General features: G+C 46.7%; 1 protein-coding gene across 1 annotated transcript in view; it reads right to left on the bottom strand.

Annotated features, from left to right (window-relative positions):
- The window catches only part of tyro3 (TYRO3 protein tyrosine kinase), a 139,256-nt gene that overhangs the window by 29,433 nt on the left and 92,819 nt on the right, over nucleotides 1-17,004 (bottom strand). Inside the window, exons 10-13 of the mRNA XM_078233494.1 lie at nucleotides 11,945-12,071; nucleotides 10,308-10,408; nucleotides 2,056-2,151; nucleotides 572-652 (exon numbers count right to left, since the gene is read on the bottom strand). Of these exons, the coding sequence (XP_078089620.1) occupies nucleotides 572-652; nucleotides 2,056-2,151; nucleotides 10,308-10,408; nucleotides 11,945-12,071 (405 nt within the window). The remainder of the gene's footprint in view (nucleotides 1-571; nucleotides 653-2,055; nucleotides 2,152-10,307; nucleotides 10,409-11,944; nucleotides 12,072-17,004) is intronic.

The following is a 17,004-nucleotide window of genomic DNA, read 5'->3' as shown; positions in this document are numbered from 1 at the left end:
AAACAGACTCGATGGGCTGAATGGCCTCCTTCTGTACTGTGGAGATTATATGATTCTATCTTAGTCCTAATTGGGAGAGCACCGATTATTAAACTGTGTGCCCTCATTCTAGACTCTTCCACCGGGCGTAACATTCTCTCAGCATCCACTCTATCAAGCCCCCTCAGCGTCTTGTATCTATTTCTAAGATCACCTCTCATTCTTCTAAGCTGTAATGGGTATGGGCCCAAGCTGCTCAACCTTCCCTCGTCAGCTCTTCACCCCAGGAATCAGTGGAACTAACTAAGGGATATTGGGGGGCGGGGGGAGAAGCGGATCAGGATATTGAATTTGATGATCAGCCATGATCAAAATGAATGGCAGAGCAGACTTGAAGGGCCGAATGGCCTATTCCAGCTTCCATTTTCTCTGTTTCTGTTTTCTATGTTCTGTGAAGCTTCCAGTACAATGATATCCTTTGTTGAGTAAGGAGACTATAACGGTACTCCAGACGTGGTCTCTTTTAGGCCCTGCAGCCACTTTCCTACTTTAACCGCATTGCAACTTCAAGATGGGCGGTTGTTCCACTTACTTTTTAGCATCTTCACAGCCAACTTTTGGGAAGACCCATCTTCCATCTTTAAATAAGCCTCCTTGACTGAGCCAAACTCTCCTGGAAATTAAAAACAGTAACAAGTGTTGGCAAATCAGGTAATAATCTAATTAAGAAGAAATTATGGGGCCCTGTGAGATTTCTCATTGGACTCAGGGTGGGTTGACATTCAACAAGTGGCCTGTAGCACTTAATATACAGACCCAAACTCAAACTCCCAACGCACCAGTGCATTTATATAGCACCTTTCACAACCGTAGACATTCTAAAGCACTTTGCAGCCAATGAAATACTTGTGAAATGTCACTTGTTGCAACGTTCACAAGTTTAAAGTTTATTTATTTGTGTCACAAATAGGCTTACATTAACACTGCAATGAAGCTACTGTGAAAATCCCCTAGTCGCCACACTCCGGCACCTGTTTGGGTTACACTGAGGGAGAATTTAGCACGGCCAATGCACCCTAACCAGCACGTCTTTCAGACTGTGGGAGGAAACTGGGGCACCCGGAGGAAACCCACGCGGACACGGGGAGAACATGCAGACCCGGCGGAGAGTGACCCGAGGCCGGAATTGAACCTGGGTCCCTGATGCTGCGAGGCAGCAGTGCTGATCACTGTGCCACCGTGTCGCCCTGTAGGGCGTGCAACAGTGATTTGTGCACAGCAAGCTCCCACAAACAGCACTGTGATAATGAAAGGTAATCTGTTTTAGTGTTGAGGGATAAGCAATGGACGGATACTGGGGAAATCTCCCTGCTCTTCTTTGAACAGTGAGGTGAGAGTTTGTCCTTGTGCCTGCGAGGGCAGATGGTGACTCAGTCCCTCAGTGTTGCATTAGAGTATCAACGAGATTCTGTGCTTGAGTGGGATTTCAATGCACAATATTCAGACTCACAGGGTGAGAATACGAACACTGAGGCACAATTGGCACAATTGTCAAGTTATAGAATCATAGAAAATCATAGAAACCCTACAGTGCAGAAACAGGCCATTCGGCCCATCAAGTCTGCAGCGACCAGAATCCCACCCAGGCCCTACCCCCACATATTTACCCAATACTCCCTCTAACCTACGCATCTCAGGACACTAAGGGGCAATTTTTTAGCATGGCCAATCAACCTAACCCGCACATCTTTGGACTGTGGGAGGAAACCGGAACACCCGGAGGAAACCCACGCAGACACGAGGAGAATGTGCAAACTCCACACAGACAGTGACCCAAGCCAGGAATCGAACCCAGGCCCCTGGAGCTGTGAAGCAGCAGTGCTAACCACTGTGCTACCGTGCCGCCCCGTGAAAAAAGTAATGCACCTTCTTCAGATATGCTAACCCCCTGCGGTGGAATAGCCCTTTGAGTTCAGCAAAGCAACACAACGAACCAGGCAAATCCAGGAGGGCAGCACGTGTCAGTGCCTCCAGGACAGGCTGGGAGAGAAACTCATCAAGCGCAGAAAGACTGACCTCTGCCCAGCGTGCGCCCCAATTCAATCTGTCTCTCGTGGATGAAAATATCTTCCAGTTTCTGCTTCAAAGCATTGCTGATTCCCAAAGTGTCGACTGTATTAAGACAAAAAAAACCACACAGTTACTAGGTTAGCGTGCAGCACGTCAAACTTCACAAGCAAAGAGAGTGACACATAGAAAATAGCTGAAAGAATATGCACACAGAGTGGAGCACAGCAGACAGAGAGAGAGGGATAAGTTGGGTGCCATTGTCAGGGCGGCACAGTGATTAGCATTGCTGCCTCACAGCGCCAGGGACCCAGGTTCGGTTGCAGCCTTGGGTCACCGTCTGTACGGAGTCTGCACCTTCTCCCCGTGTCTGTGTGCGTTTCCTCCGGGTGCTCCGGTTTCCTCCCACAGTCCGAAAGATGTGCATTGGCTATGATAAATTGCCCTATAGTGCCCCCAAGACGTGTAGGTTAGAGAGATTAGTGGGGTAAATGCATGGGGTTACGGGGAAAGGGCCTGGGTAAGATAATCTGTCGGAGGGCTGGTGGAGACTCGGTGTAACTGGTGTAATCAGCAAGTTTGCGGATGACACGAAGATGGCTGGAATTGCGGATAGCGAAGAGCATTGTCGGGCAATACAGCAGGATATAGATAGGCTGGAAAATTGGGCGGAGAGGTGGCAGATGGAATTTAATCCGGATAAATGCGAAGTGATGCATTTTGGAAGAAATAATGTAGGGAGGAGTTATACAATAAATGGCAGAGTCATCAGGAGTATAGAAACACAGAGGGACCTAGGTGTGCAAGTCCACAAATCCTTGAAGGTGGCAACACAGGTGGAGAAGGTGGTGAAGAAGGCATATGGTATGCTTGCCTTTATAGGACGGGGTATAGAGTATAAAAGCTGGAGTCTGATGATGCAGCTGTATAGAACGCTGGTTAGGCCACATTTGGAGTACTGCGTCCAGTTCTGGTCGCCGCACTACCAGAAGGACGTGGAGGCATTGGAGAGAGTGCAGAGAAGGTTTACCAGGATGTTGCCTGGTATGGAGGGTCTTAGCTATGAGGAGAGATTGGGTAGACTGGGGTTGTTCTCCTTGGAAAGACGGAGAATGAGGGGAGATCTAATAGAGGTATACAAGATTATGAAGGGTATAGATAGGGTGAACAGTGGGAAGCTTTTTCCCAGGTCGGAGGTGACGATCACGAGGGGTCACGGGCTCAAGCTGAGAGGGGCGAAGTATAACTCAGACATCAGAGGGACGTTTTTTACACAGAGGGTGGTGGGGGCCTGGAATGCGCTGCCAAGTAGGGTGGTGGAGGCAGGCACGCTGACATCGTTTAAGACTTACCTGGATAGTCACATGAGCAGCCTGGGAATGGAGGGATACAAACGATTGGTCTAGTTGGACCAAGGAGCGGCACAGGCTTGGAGGGCCGAAGGGCCTGTTTCCTGTGCTGTACTGTTCTTTGTTCTCTTTGTTCTTTGAGTGCACACAGCACAGAGAACAGCAGACACAGAGACAGAATTACTGGGAGAGCACACAGAACATTTGGGAACAGCAGACAGAGAGAGAGACACAGAATTACTGGGAGAGCACACAGCACATTGGGAACAGCAGACAGAGAGAGACACAGAATTACTGGGAGAGTGCACACAGCACAGAGAACAGCAGACACAGAGACAGAATTACTGGGAGAGCACACAGCACATTGGGAACAGCAGACAGAGAGAGACACAGAATTACTGGGAGAGCACACAGCACATTGGGAACAGCAGACACAGAGACAGAATTACTGGGAGAATGCACAACAAACTGGGAAGAGCAGAGAGAGACACACAGAATTACTGGGAGAGCACACAGCACATTGGGAACAGCAGACACAGAGCAACAGAATTACTGGGAGGGTGCACACAGCACAGAGAACAGCAGACACAGAGACAGAATTACTGGGAGAGCACACAGCACATTGGGAACAGCAGACAGAGAGAGAGACACAGAATTACTGGGAGAGCACACAGCACATTGGGAACAGCAGACAGAGAGAGACACAGAATTACTGGGAGAGCACACAGCACATTGGGAACAGCAGACACAGAGACAGAATTACTGGGAGAATGCACAACAAACTGGGAAGAGCAGAGAGAGACACACAGAATTACTGGGAGAGCACACAGCACATTGGGAACAGCAGACACAGAGCAACAGAATTACTGGGAGGGTGCACACAGCACAGAGAACAGCAGACACAGAGACAGAATTACTGGGAGAGCACACAGCACATTGGGAAGAGCAGACAGAGATACAAGAGACTGGATGGAGAAGGCAGCTGCATCCAGGAAGTTGGCTTTAACTGAAGTGAATATGGAATGAATTCTGACTTTTTAGCTCTTTTTTTGTTGCAAGTATTGATTCTAATGATCAAAACGCCAGCATCACCCACATCCAATAAATACAGGTTTTTCTAAACAAAATGCTCGTTACAGTCCACCTCAATCACTCCACATTAAATTAATGCAAGAATCCACCGATATCAAATGATCCCTCAGTGGACTATTATAATCTACATTAGTCAAACATCAGAAACTGTATTATTGAACCCTGACTAATCACATTTTGCAGATTGCTGTTTCTTGGACCCAGCAGCACAAGAATCATTGGTTTTCATGTGGCCTAAGATTCCTCGTTACTGCAGTCAGCACAATGGAGGCTAGTGCCAGTTCCTGTGTGTGCTATTTTAACAATGTGATTAATGCAAAGGTAGATGAACAGATGGTTTTGATTTAAGTATTTTATGCAGAAGGGAGGCAAATGTGTGGAACAGACTGCGCACAGAGAGAGTGGAGGCGGATAGTGTTAGCAAATTCAAGACAGGGTTGGATTTCTTTTGGAGAAAATAAAGCGACTGAGGAGGTATGAGAGAGGGGTAACACTGCAAGCTGCAGAGTGCGTGTACAAGAGCTGAACACCGGTACCACCTCTTCACACAGGCATTAAAATAACTAGTTAGAGGTAACCAGTTAAAATAGAGTTTTATACATGTCTCCCTCGGAAATAATATTATTTTGAGGCTTCTTGAGGAATTGTTTTAAAATTCATTCGTGGGACATGGGCGTCGCTGGCTGGGCCAGCATTTATTGCCCATCCCCAGTTGCCCCAGGGCAGTTGAGAGACAACCACATTGCTGTGGCACTGGAGTCACATGTAGGCCAGACCAGGTAAGGACAGCGGATTTCCTTCCCTAAAGGACATTAGTGAGCCAGATGGGTTTTTCCGACAATCATAGAACAGAGAACATAGAACATTACAGCGCAGTACAGGCCCTTCGGCCCTCGATGTTGCGCCGACCAGTGAAACCAATCTAAAGCCCATCTAACCTACACTATTCCAATATCATCCATATGTTTATCCAATGACCATTTAAATGCCTTAATGTTAGCGAGTCCACTACTGCTGCAGGCAGGGCATTCCACGCCCTTACTACTCTCTGAGTGAAGAACCTACCTCTGACCTCTGTCCTATATCTATCACCCCTCAATTTAAAGCTATGTCCCCTCATGCTAGCTATCACCATCCGAGGAAAAAGACTCTCACTATCCACCCTATCTAATCCTCTGATCATCTTGTATGCCTCTATTAAGTCACCTCTTAACCTTCTTCTCTCTAACGAAAACAACCTCAAGTCCCTCAGCCTTTCCTCATAAGACCTTCCCACCATACCAGGCAACATCCTGGTAAATCTCCTCTGCACCCGTTCCAATATTCCACATCCTTCCTATAATGCGGTGACCAGAACTGTACGCAATACTCCAAGTGCGGCTGCACCAGAGTTTTGTACAGCTGCAACATGACCTCCTGGCTCCGAAACTCAATCCCTTTACCAATGGAAGCTAACACTCGGTACGCCTTCTTAACAACCCTATCAACCTGGGTGCCAACTTTCAGGGATCTATGCACATGGACACCGAGATCTCTCTGCTCATCCACACTACCAAGTATCCTACCATTAGCCCAGTACTCTGTAATCCTGTTACTCCTTCCAAAGTGAATCATCTCACACTTTTCCGCATTGAACTCCATTTGCCACCTCTCAGCCCAGCTCTGCAGCCTATCTATGTCCCTCTGTAACCTGCAACAACCTTCCGCACTGTCCACAACTCCACCGACTTTAGTGTCATCCGCAAATTTACTAACCCATCCTTCTACGCCCTCATCCAGGTCATTTATAAAAATGACAAACAGCAGCAGCCCCAAAACAGATCCTTGCGGTACACCACTAGTAACTGAACTCCAGAATGAACATTTCCCATCAACCACCACCCTCTGTCTTCTTACAGCTAGCCAATTCCTGATCCAAACTGCTAAATCACCCTCAATCCCATACCTCTGTATCTTCTGAAATAGCTTACCATGGGGAACTAGGGGGAACTTATCAAACGCTTTACTGAAATCCATATACACCACATCAACTGCTTTACCCTCATCCACCTCTTTGGTCATCTTCTCAAAGAACTCAATAAGGTTTGTGAGGCACGATCTACCCTTCACAAAACCGTGTTGACTATCCCTAATCAAATTATTCCTTTCTGGATGATCATAAATCCTATCTCTTATAATCCTTTCCAAAACTTTGCCCACAACAGAAGTAAGGCTCACTGGTCTATAATTACCAGGGTTGTCTCTACTCCCCTTCTTGAACAAGGGGACAACATTTGCTATCCTCCAGTCTTCTGGCACTATTCCTGTAGACAATGATGACATAAAGATCAAAGCCAAAGGCTCTACATTCTCCTCCCTAGCCTCCCAGAGAATCCTAGGATAAATCCCATCCGGCCCAGGGGACTTACCTATTTTCACACTTTCCAGAATTGCTAACACCTCCTCCTTATTAACCTCAATCCTGTCTAATCCAATAGCCTGTATCTCAGTATTCTCCTCGACAACATTGTCTTTTTCCTGCGTGAATACTGACAAAAAATATTCATTTAGCGCCTCTCCTATCTCTTCAGGCTCCACGCACAACTTCCCACTACTGTCCTTGACTGGCCCTAATCTTACCCTAGTCATTCTTTTATTCCTGACATACCTGTAGAAAGCTTTAGGGTTTTCCTAGATCCTACCTGCCAAAGACTTCTCATGTCCCCTCCTGGCTCTTCTTAACTCTCTCTTTAGGTCCTTCCTGGCTAACTTGTAACTCTCAAGCGCCCTAACTGAGCCTTCACGTTTCATCTTTACATAAATCTCCTTCTTCCTCTTCACAAGAGATTCAAAGTCTTTTGTAAACCACAGTTCCCTCGCTCGACCACTTCCTCCCTGCCTGACAGGTACATACTTATCAAGGACATGCAGTAGCTGTTCCTTGAACAAGCTCCACATTTCAACTGTGCCCATCCCCTGCAGTTTCCTTCCCCAACCTATGCATCCTAAATCTCGCCTAATCGCATCATAATTTCCTTTCCCCCAGCTATAACCCTTGCCCTTCGGTATATACCTATCCCTTTCCATCGCTAAAGTAAACGTAATCGAATTGTGGTCACTATCACCAAAGTGCTCACCTACCTCCAAATCTAACACCTGGTCTGGTTCATTACCCAGTACCAAATCCAATGTGGCCTCGCCTCTTGTTGGCCTATCAACATACTGTGTCAGGAAACCCTCCTGCACACATTGGACAAAAACTGATCCCTCTAAAGTACTCGAACTATAGCTTTTCCAGTCAATATTTGCAAAGTTAAAGTCCCCCATAACAACTACCCTGTTACTTTCGCTCCTATCCAGAATCATCTTTGCAATCTTTTCCTCTACATCTCTGGAACTTTTCGGAGGCCTATAGAAAACTCCCAACAGGGTGACCTCTCCTTTCCTGTTTCTAACCTCAGCCCATATTACCTCAGTAGACGTGTCCTCATCAAATGTCCTTTCTGCCACCGTAATACTGTCCTTGACTAACAATGCCACACCTCCACCTCTTTTACCACCTTCCCTGCTCTTACTGAAACATCTAAACCCCGGAACCTGCAACAACCATTCCTGTCCCTGCTCTATCCATGTCTCCAAGATGGCCACAACATCGAAGTCAGCAGATTCTTAATCCTAGAAATTTTTAATTGAATTCAAATTCCACCATCCGTCGTGGCGGGTTTCAAACCCGGGTTCCCAGAAGATTAGCTGAGTCTCTGGATTAATAGTCTAGCGATAATACCACTAGCCCATCACATCCCCTTATGTTGGTCCTTGTGTCCTCTAGTTTTCTATTCACATTCAAGTCTAATTTTGCGGAATCATAGAATATTACAGCACAAGAGTCTCTCTGAAGGAGGTGCTCAATTAGTCTCACCAAGATGTGAGGGATCTGGTGGAGGGATTTGGTGAGGCGATCACTAGACTATTAGACTATTAGTCCAGAAACTGAGCTAATGTTCTGAGGACCCGAGTTCGAATCCCACCACGGCAGATCATGGATTTTGAATTCAATTTTTAAAATCTGGAATTAAGAATCTACTGATGACCATGAAACCACTGTCGATTGTCAGAAAAATCCATCTGGTTCACTAATGTCCTTTAGTGAAGGAAATCTGTCATCCTTACCTGCCCCGGCCTACATGTGACTCCAGAGTCATGGCAATGTGGTTGACTCTTAACTACCCTCTGAAATGGCACAGCAAGCCACTCAATTTCAAGGGTAACTATGGATGGGCAGCCAGCAATGCCCACGTCTCATGAATAAATAAAAAAAGAGACAATGATATATCATCATAGATCATAGAAACCCTACAGTACAGAAAGAGGCCATTCGGCCCATCGAGTCTGCACCGACCACAATCCCACCCAGGCCCTACCCCCATATCCCTACATATTTTACCCGCAAATCCACGCATCCCAGGACACTAAGGGGCAATTTTAGCATGGCCAATCAACCTAACCCGCACATCTTTGGACTGTGGGAGAAAACCGGAGCACCCGGAGGAAACCCACGCAGACACGAGGAGAATGTGCAAACTCCACACAGACAGTGACCCGAGCCGGGAATCGAACCCAGGTCGCTGGAGCTGTGAAGCAGCAGTGCTAGCCACTGTGCTACCGTGCATATATGTCGGGAAACCAGTGGAGAGGGAGTTGGATGCTTAGGTATACAAAAGGATATGGAGCAAAAATGAATAAATGGAGCGGAGGAATAGATCAGCCATGAACTAACTAAACAACAACTTATATTGATATAATTGTTTAATGTAATGAAACATCCCAAGGTGCATCACAGGAGCATGATAAAGAAAATATGATACCAAATCACATGAGGGCAGATAACTAAAAGGTTGGTTAAAGAGGAAGGGCTTAAGGAATGTCTTAAAGCAGGAGAGTGAGGCGGAGAAACAGAGCAACGTAGGGAGGACATTCCAGAGCTTGAGATCTAGGCACTGAAGGCATGGCCACAGTGGGGGAGCTATTATAATTAGGAATGCATAAGAGGTCAGAATTAGCCCAAATATCTCGAAGGGTTGTGGGACCAGAGGGGCCATGAGTTGAAATTAAGGATGAGAAATTTAATATCGAGACTTTGCTTGACTGGGAGACAGTAAGAGCAATGAGCATGGTGGTGATAGGGGGACGGGATTTGCTGCCAGTTAAGACACAGATGGCAGAATTTTGGATGACCGCAAGTTTATAAAGTCAAGACCAGTCAGAATAACGTTGGAATAGTCAGATCTGGAAGCATCAACAGCACAAATGAGTTTTTCAGCAAGGTAGAATGGGAAATCAGGCCAGAGGGGCTGAATGGTCGAATCCTGTTGCTATTTTATAAATGGATTACAATGATGCTAGTTCAGAATCACAAACCTTGGGATTATCTACATTTTTAAAGTTTACTTTTAAAGCTTATTTATTAGTCACAAGTGGGCTTACATTCACACTGCAATGAAGTTACTGTGAAAATCTCCTGGTCGCCACACTCCGGCGCCTGTTCGGGTTACACTGAGGGTTAATTTAGCATGGCTGATGCACCTAACCTGCACATCTTTCAGACTGTGGGAGGAAACCGGAGCACCCGGAGGAAACCCACGCAGACACGGGGAGAACGTGCAAACTCCACACAGACAGTGACCCAAGCCGGGATTCGAATCCAGGTCCCTGGCGCTGTGAGGCAGCAGTGCTAACCACTGTGACTGGAATACTAGATTTGATGTTTCATCGCCAGAACTGGCTACAGAGTCAGATCTATGTCTCCACGTGAATAATCAAATAACCAGTGGCTTCACCTACATGTCGCCTCAATACGCTCTGCTCCTCTCCGGTTGTAGACTCTTCCTGCTCTGTATTGGACCATCTGACCCACTCCATCAGAAATAGGGGCAAAGGCTTCTCTGTGGAGAGAATGACCAGAGAAATCAGCAGCTGCGTCTGTAATCTTCACATCGGCAAAATACCCACCCCAAAATCACAAAATCATTCTGCACTTTACAAAGATGAGGTAATTGTATTTTTCATCCCTTCCCCTCAAGAAGCTACTTCTACATTGACTAATGTCCTCATCCCGAGTGGGACAGCAGTGCACAGATTAGTGTGACTCTCTGTCCCCTTCCCTAAGGTCATATCTGTACACAGGCTAGTGTCTCCGTCCCCTCCCCTTAGATTATATCTGTACAGAGACCTGACACTCCCAACAATTAGAGGTGGAGAGGAAAAGTAAACATCATTTTAATTCATTCATTAAAATGCTCAAATTGTCCAGTCATTTGTGAGATTGTCTGATGAGCTTAGCGAGCTTTCACTATCTGCCACATTCCTGTTGAGTTTTAATCCATGGCGGGGCGGTGGCACAGTGGTTAGCACTGCTGCCTCACAGCGCCAGGGACCCGGTTCAACTCCAGCCTCGGGTGACTGTGTAGAGCTTGCATGTCGCCTGCGTGAGTTTCCTCTGGGTGCTCCAGTTTCCTGCCACAGTCCAAAGGTGTGTGGGTTAGGAGGATTAGTGGGGTAAATACATGGGGTTACAGCAATTGGTGCAGACCCGGTGGGCCGAATGGCCTCCTTCTGCACTGTCGGGATTCTATGAAAGTGAACCAACAACATATTTTGTCGTGTGTCTCAACATGCATCAAGGCATTCTGGTAAGGTAGTGTGGGGAGTTCATAGTCAGAGAGACATTTCAGAAAAGAGTTACCCTTTAAGCTCAATCAACAACAACTTGCACTTATAAAGCACTCTAACACAGTAAACTGTCCCAAGATGTTCCAAAGGAGCAACTATCACAACTATCAAACAAAATGTGACAACAACCATATAAGGAGGTATAAGTTAGATAGTATAAAGCTTTGGCAAGGAAACAGGAAGAAAGAAAGACTTGCATTTATATAGCGCCTTTCACAACCACCAGATGTCTCAAAAGCTTTACAATATATGCAATGCTTTTGAAGCGTGGTCACTGTTGTAATGTCGGACATTTGTGCACAGCAAGCTCCCATAAACAGCAATGTGATAATGACCAAATAATCTGCTTTTTTTTAGGATGTTGATTGAGTGATAAATATCGGCCAGGACACTGGGGAAACATGTCTACTCTTCTCAAAATATTGCCGAGGGATCTTTAGTCCACTCGAGCCAGCAGGTCGGGGCTGCAATTTACATCGCATTGGAAAGACGGCACTTCCGACACTGCAGCATTCCCTCAGTAGTGCACTGGATTGTCAGCCTTGATCCCTGGGCTCAACTATCTGGGGTAGGATGTGAACATGGAAACTTGTGACTCCGGGGACAGGTGTCAGTTTTAAGGGGCATTATCAACAGGGGAGAGAGGAGAGGGCACAATGGTTGAGGGAGGAAATTGCAGAGTTTAGGACTGAGGTCGTCGAAGGCAGGGTTGCCAATGGCAGAGTGACGGCACTTAGTAATAAACTCACCCGAACTGCATCTCCTTTTGCCGGATGTGGTACATGACGAGCAGCACACTGATCAGCGTTAAGGCTGCACAAAGAACTCCAATTATCACAGGTGCCCATGAAGTCCTTCGCTCTGGTTTGCCCGATCCTAGGAGAGATACGCCATGAGTTATAGGGTAAACCATAGCCAAACTCTATCAGGTTCTTTCCTCACAGCCAACCTTACAACAAAAAATACCAACCAGTCATAAGACTGGTGTTGTGGTATTATCATTGGAACTGGTGTTGTGGTATTAAAAATAACAACCAGTCATAAGACTGGTGTTGTGGTATTATCATTGGACTCGTAATCCAGAGACCCAGGATAATGCTCTGGGGACCTGGGGTCAAATCCCACCATGGCAGACGGGAAAATTTGAATTCTGTAAAAACTTGTAATTAAAAGTCTGCTGATGACCATGAAGTGGTCTGTTTGTGAACAGAATTCCCACTCACCTGAAGAAGGGGCTTGGAGCTCCGAAAGCTTGTGTGGCTTTTGCTACCAAATAAACCTGTTGGACTTTAACCTGGTGTTGTTAAACTTCTTACTGTGATGACCATGAAACCATTGTCGATTGTCCTAAAAACCCATCTGGTTCACTAATGTCCCTTAGGGAAAGGAATAAGACCATAAGATATCGGACCAGAATTAGGCCATTCAGTCCATCACGTCTGCTCCACCATTCAATCATGGCTGATAGGCTTCTCAGCTCCATTCTCCCACCTTTTCCCCATAACCTTTGATCCCCTTACCAATCAAAAACCTCTGTCTTAAATATACTGAATGACCCGGCCTCCACAGTCTTCTGTGGCAAAGAATTCCACAGATTCACCGCTCTCTGGCTGGAGAAATTCCTCCTCATCTCGGTTCTAAAGGGTCATCCCTTTATCCTGAGGCTGTACCCTTGAATCCTAGTCTCTTCTACTAATGGAAACATTTTCCCCACATCCACAGTATCCAGGCCTTTCAGTATTCTGTAAGTTTCATTGAGATCTTCCCTCATCCTTCTAAACTTCATCGAGTACGGACCCAGAGTCCTCAAAAGCTCCTCTGCCAGCCTTCCATGGCAGAATGATTACAACTGGGGATGCTGGAGGGGCCAAAGTTAGAGCCGCAACCTCTGAGGATTGTGAGGTGACAGAGACAGAGAGGGGATTTGAAAACAAGGAGGAGAATTTTAAACTCTGGGTATTGCTTTAGCCAGGAGTGCCATGGTGGTGAGTGAGCTCAGGGGTGCTGGGTGAAAGGGGATTTGACACAAGTTCAGACCCAGGCAGCGGAGTTCAGAATGAGCTTGCGTGGATGAGGGTGGAAGAGGGAAGGATAGCTAGTGCTACATTGGAATAGTCAAGTCTCTAGATAATGACTGGTTTGATTAATAAGTTTGTGGACGACACAAAGGTTGCTGAATTTGCAGATAGCAATGAGGACCATCAGAGGATACAGCAGGATATAGATCGGTTGGAGACTTGGGTGGAGAGATGGCAGATGGAGTTTAATCCAGACAAATGTGAGGTAATGCATTTTGGAAGGTCTAGTAAGGATAGGAAATATACAGAAAATGGCAGAACCCTTAGGAGTATTGATAGGTAAAGGGATCTGGGTATATAAGGTCACTGAAATTGGCAATGCAGGTAGAGAAGGTAGTCAAAAAGGTATATGGCATGCTTGCCTTCATCGGCCGGGGCATTGAGTTTAAAAATTGGCAAGTCATGTTGCAGCTTTATGGAACCTTAGTGAGGCCGCACTTGGAATATAGTGTTCAATTCTGGTCACCACACTACCAGAAGGATGTGGAGGCTTTGGAGAGGGTACAGAAAAGATTTACCAGGATGTTGCCTGTTTTGGAGGGCATTAGCTATGAAGAGAGGTTGGAGAAACTTGGTTTCTTCTCACTGGAATGACGGAGGTTGAGGGGCAACCTGATAGAAGTCTACAGGATTATGAGAAGCATGGACAGAGTGGATAGTCAGAAGATTTTTCCCAGGTAGAAGAGTCAATTACTAGGGGGCACAGGTTTAAGGTGCGAGGGGCAAGGTTTAAAGGAGATGTACGAGGCAGATTTTTTACGCAGAGAGTGGTGGATGCCTGGAACTCGCTGCCGGGGGAGTTAGTGGAAGCGGATACGGTAGTGACTTTTAAGGGGCGTCTGGACAAATACATGAATAGGATGGGAATAGAGGGATTATGGTCCCTGGAAGCGTAGGGGTTTTAGTTAAGTCTGGCAGCATGGTCAGTGCAGGTTTGGAGGGTCGAAGGGCCTGTTCCTGTGCTGTAATTTTCTTTGTTCTTGTAATGGAGGCTTCAGCAGCCAATGAGCTGAGGCGGGGCAGGGTCAGAAAACACTGCGGAGGTGGAAACAGGTGGTCTTCATAATCACACAAATGTCTGATCAGAAGCTCACCGTGGGTTCAAATTTGACACCAAGGTGGTGAAGAGTCTGGCTCAGCAGCAGTCAGTGACCAGGGAGAAGAATGGAGTTGGTATCTAGGAGTTTGTAACTGGGACAACAAGGTAATGGCTTCACACCTTTAACTGGAGAAATTTTCAGTTCAGCCAGTACCGAATGTCAGTTTTTTTAAAGTGTATTTATTTTTGTCACAAGTAGGCTTACATTAACACTGCAATGAAGTTACTGTGAAAATCCCCCAGTTGCCGCATTCCGGCGCCTGTTCAGGTACACTGAGGGAGAATTTAGCATGGCCGATTCACCTAACCAGCACATCTTTCCGACTGTGGGAGGAAACCAGAGGAAACCCACACAGACACAGGGAAAACGTGCAGACTCTGCACAGACAGTGACCCAAGCCGGGAATCAAACCGGAGAGAGAGGGAAAAATGTTGACAGAAAGGAACGAATGAGAAAGACGCACAAAGCAGGAGAGAGAACAGGAGCTGTTACAGTGAAAGGACAGTGAAATGTATGCACAAAGGGGAGAGGCAAGGAGACGGAGAGCGGAGAGGGAGAGGGGAGATGGCCTTTCACATTCACGGGAAATAGGCTAAAGGGCATGTGATAATGAGCACCAATTATATCGTCACGCTGAATGTGCAAAATACAGTTGGATAAAACGCCTCAAACTCCCTCCCAGTTCTATTTCAGGTGAGCAGTGAGTGACTACAAACCACATGCAGGGCAAACACTCTGACTCAAGAGTGTGAAGCTGAGAAATGTCTATTCCCACCTCGCAGGAAGGCTGCTCCTGCGCCAACCGCTTCAGAGTAAAAGAAAGGATTCATACTGAGTGTCTGATGTACATTCACCTCACACCTCAACAACAACATCATGCCCAACAGACTTCTGAAAAATATTGCTTACAACTTCAAGAATTCAGGCATTTTGCACTTATCAGCCTAAAGTCGGAGCTCAGGATGGAACTGCGCCCCTTTTATAAAATCCACATTGTGCTGATGCGGAATATTTTCCGAAGGCAAAACTGCCATTGTCTTTGGATCAACTAAACCATTCAGCCCTGAGGGATGACACAGTGGTTAACCTGACTTGGAAATATATCGCCGTTCCTTCGCAGTCGCTGGATCAAAATCCTGGAGTTCCCTCCCGAACGGCATTGTGGGTCAACCCACAGAACGTGGACTGCAGCGATTCAAGAAGGCAGCTCACCACCACCTTCTCAAGGACAACTAGGGATGGGCAATAAATGCCGGCCAGCCAGCGATGCCCATGTCCCACAAATGAATTTTTTAAAAACTGCTGCTTCACAGCACCAGGGACCTGGGTTCGATTCCAGCCTCGGGTCACTGTGTGTGGGGAGTTTGCACGTTCTGCGTGGGTTTCCTCCGAGTGCTCTGGTGTCCTCCCACAGTGTATAGATGTGCGGGTTAGGTTGATTGGCCATGATAAATTGCCCCTTAGTGTCAGGGTGATTTGCAGGGTAAATACATGGGTTAGGGCCTGGGTGGGATTGTTGTCGGTGCAGGCATCGATGGGCCGAATGGCCTCTTTTTGCACTGTAGTGATTCTATGATTCTATAAAGCTCTCCTGCAGGAAGGCTACGTTCCCATTCCTCCAGTGGCTGCTGTTACCAAGATTGGAAGTTAGTGCCGAATAGTGGACCAATTCCCCTCTGTCGACCCCGTGCCCGCAGGGGACTGGGCTGAGGTTAACCCAGATCTATTGCATATCGAATCCTTATGAATAGTGGAAGAGGACGGTAGCACAGTGGTTAGCACTGCCGCTTCATAGCGCCAGGGACCTGGGTTCGATTCCCGGCATGGGTCACTGTTTGTGTGGAGTTTGCACATTCTCCCGTGTCTGCGTGGGTTTCCTCAGGGTGCTCTGGTTTCCTCCCACAGTCTGAAAGACGTGCTGGTTAGGTGCATTGACCTGAACAGGCGCTGGAATGTGGCGACTAGGGGAATCCACAGTAACTTCATTGCAGTGTTAATGTAAGCCTTACTTGTGACTAATAAATAAACTTTAATTTGGGCTTGATTAGCTCCCAGCTTGTAACTCATTCCCAGGTATCTATTACAATCATAGAAAGTTTACAGCACAGAAAGAGGCCACTTGGCCCATCATGTTGGCACTGGCCAAAAAGTGAGTCTCCCAGCCTCATCTCACTTTCCAGCACTTGCTCTGTAGCCCTGCGGGTCACAGCACTTGAGGTCCATATCCAGGCACCTTGTAAATGGGTTGAGAATTTCTGCCTCTATTATCCTTTCAGGCAGCGAATTCCAGACCCCCACAACCCTCTGGGCGAAAACAGTTTTCCTCATTTCCTCTCTAATCTTTCAAATCACATTAAATCTATGCCCCTTAGTCACTGATCTCTCTGCTAAAGCCAATAGCCCCTTCCCATACACACTATCCAGGCCCCTCGCAATTTTGTACATCCCAATCAAATCTTTCCTCAGCCTCCTCTGTTCCAACGTTCCTATTCAATCTTTCCTCATTGCTGCAATTTTCCAGTCCTGGCAACATCCTCATGAATCTCCTCCGTCACCTCTCTAGCAATTACATTCTTCTGTAGTGAGGTGACCAGAACTGCACACAGTACTCAAGTTGAGGCCTAACTAATG

Source organism: Mustelus asterias, chromosome 18 (assembly GCF_964213995.1).
Source record: "Mustelus asterias chromosome 18, sMusAst1.hap1.1, whole genome shotgun sequence".
In the NCBI taxonomy this organism is placed as follows: Eukaryota; Metazoa; Chordata; class Chondrichthyes; order Carcharhiniformes; family Triakidae; genus Mustelus; species Mustelus asterias.
Note: the sequence above shows the minus strand (reverse complement) of the source record. Positions and strands in the feature narration are given on the sequence as shown.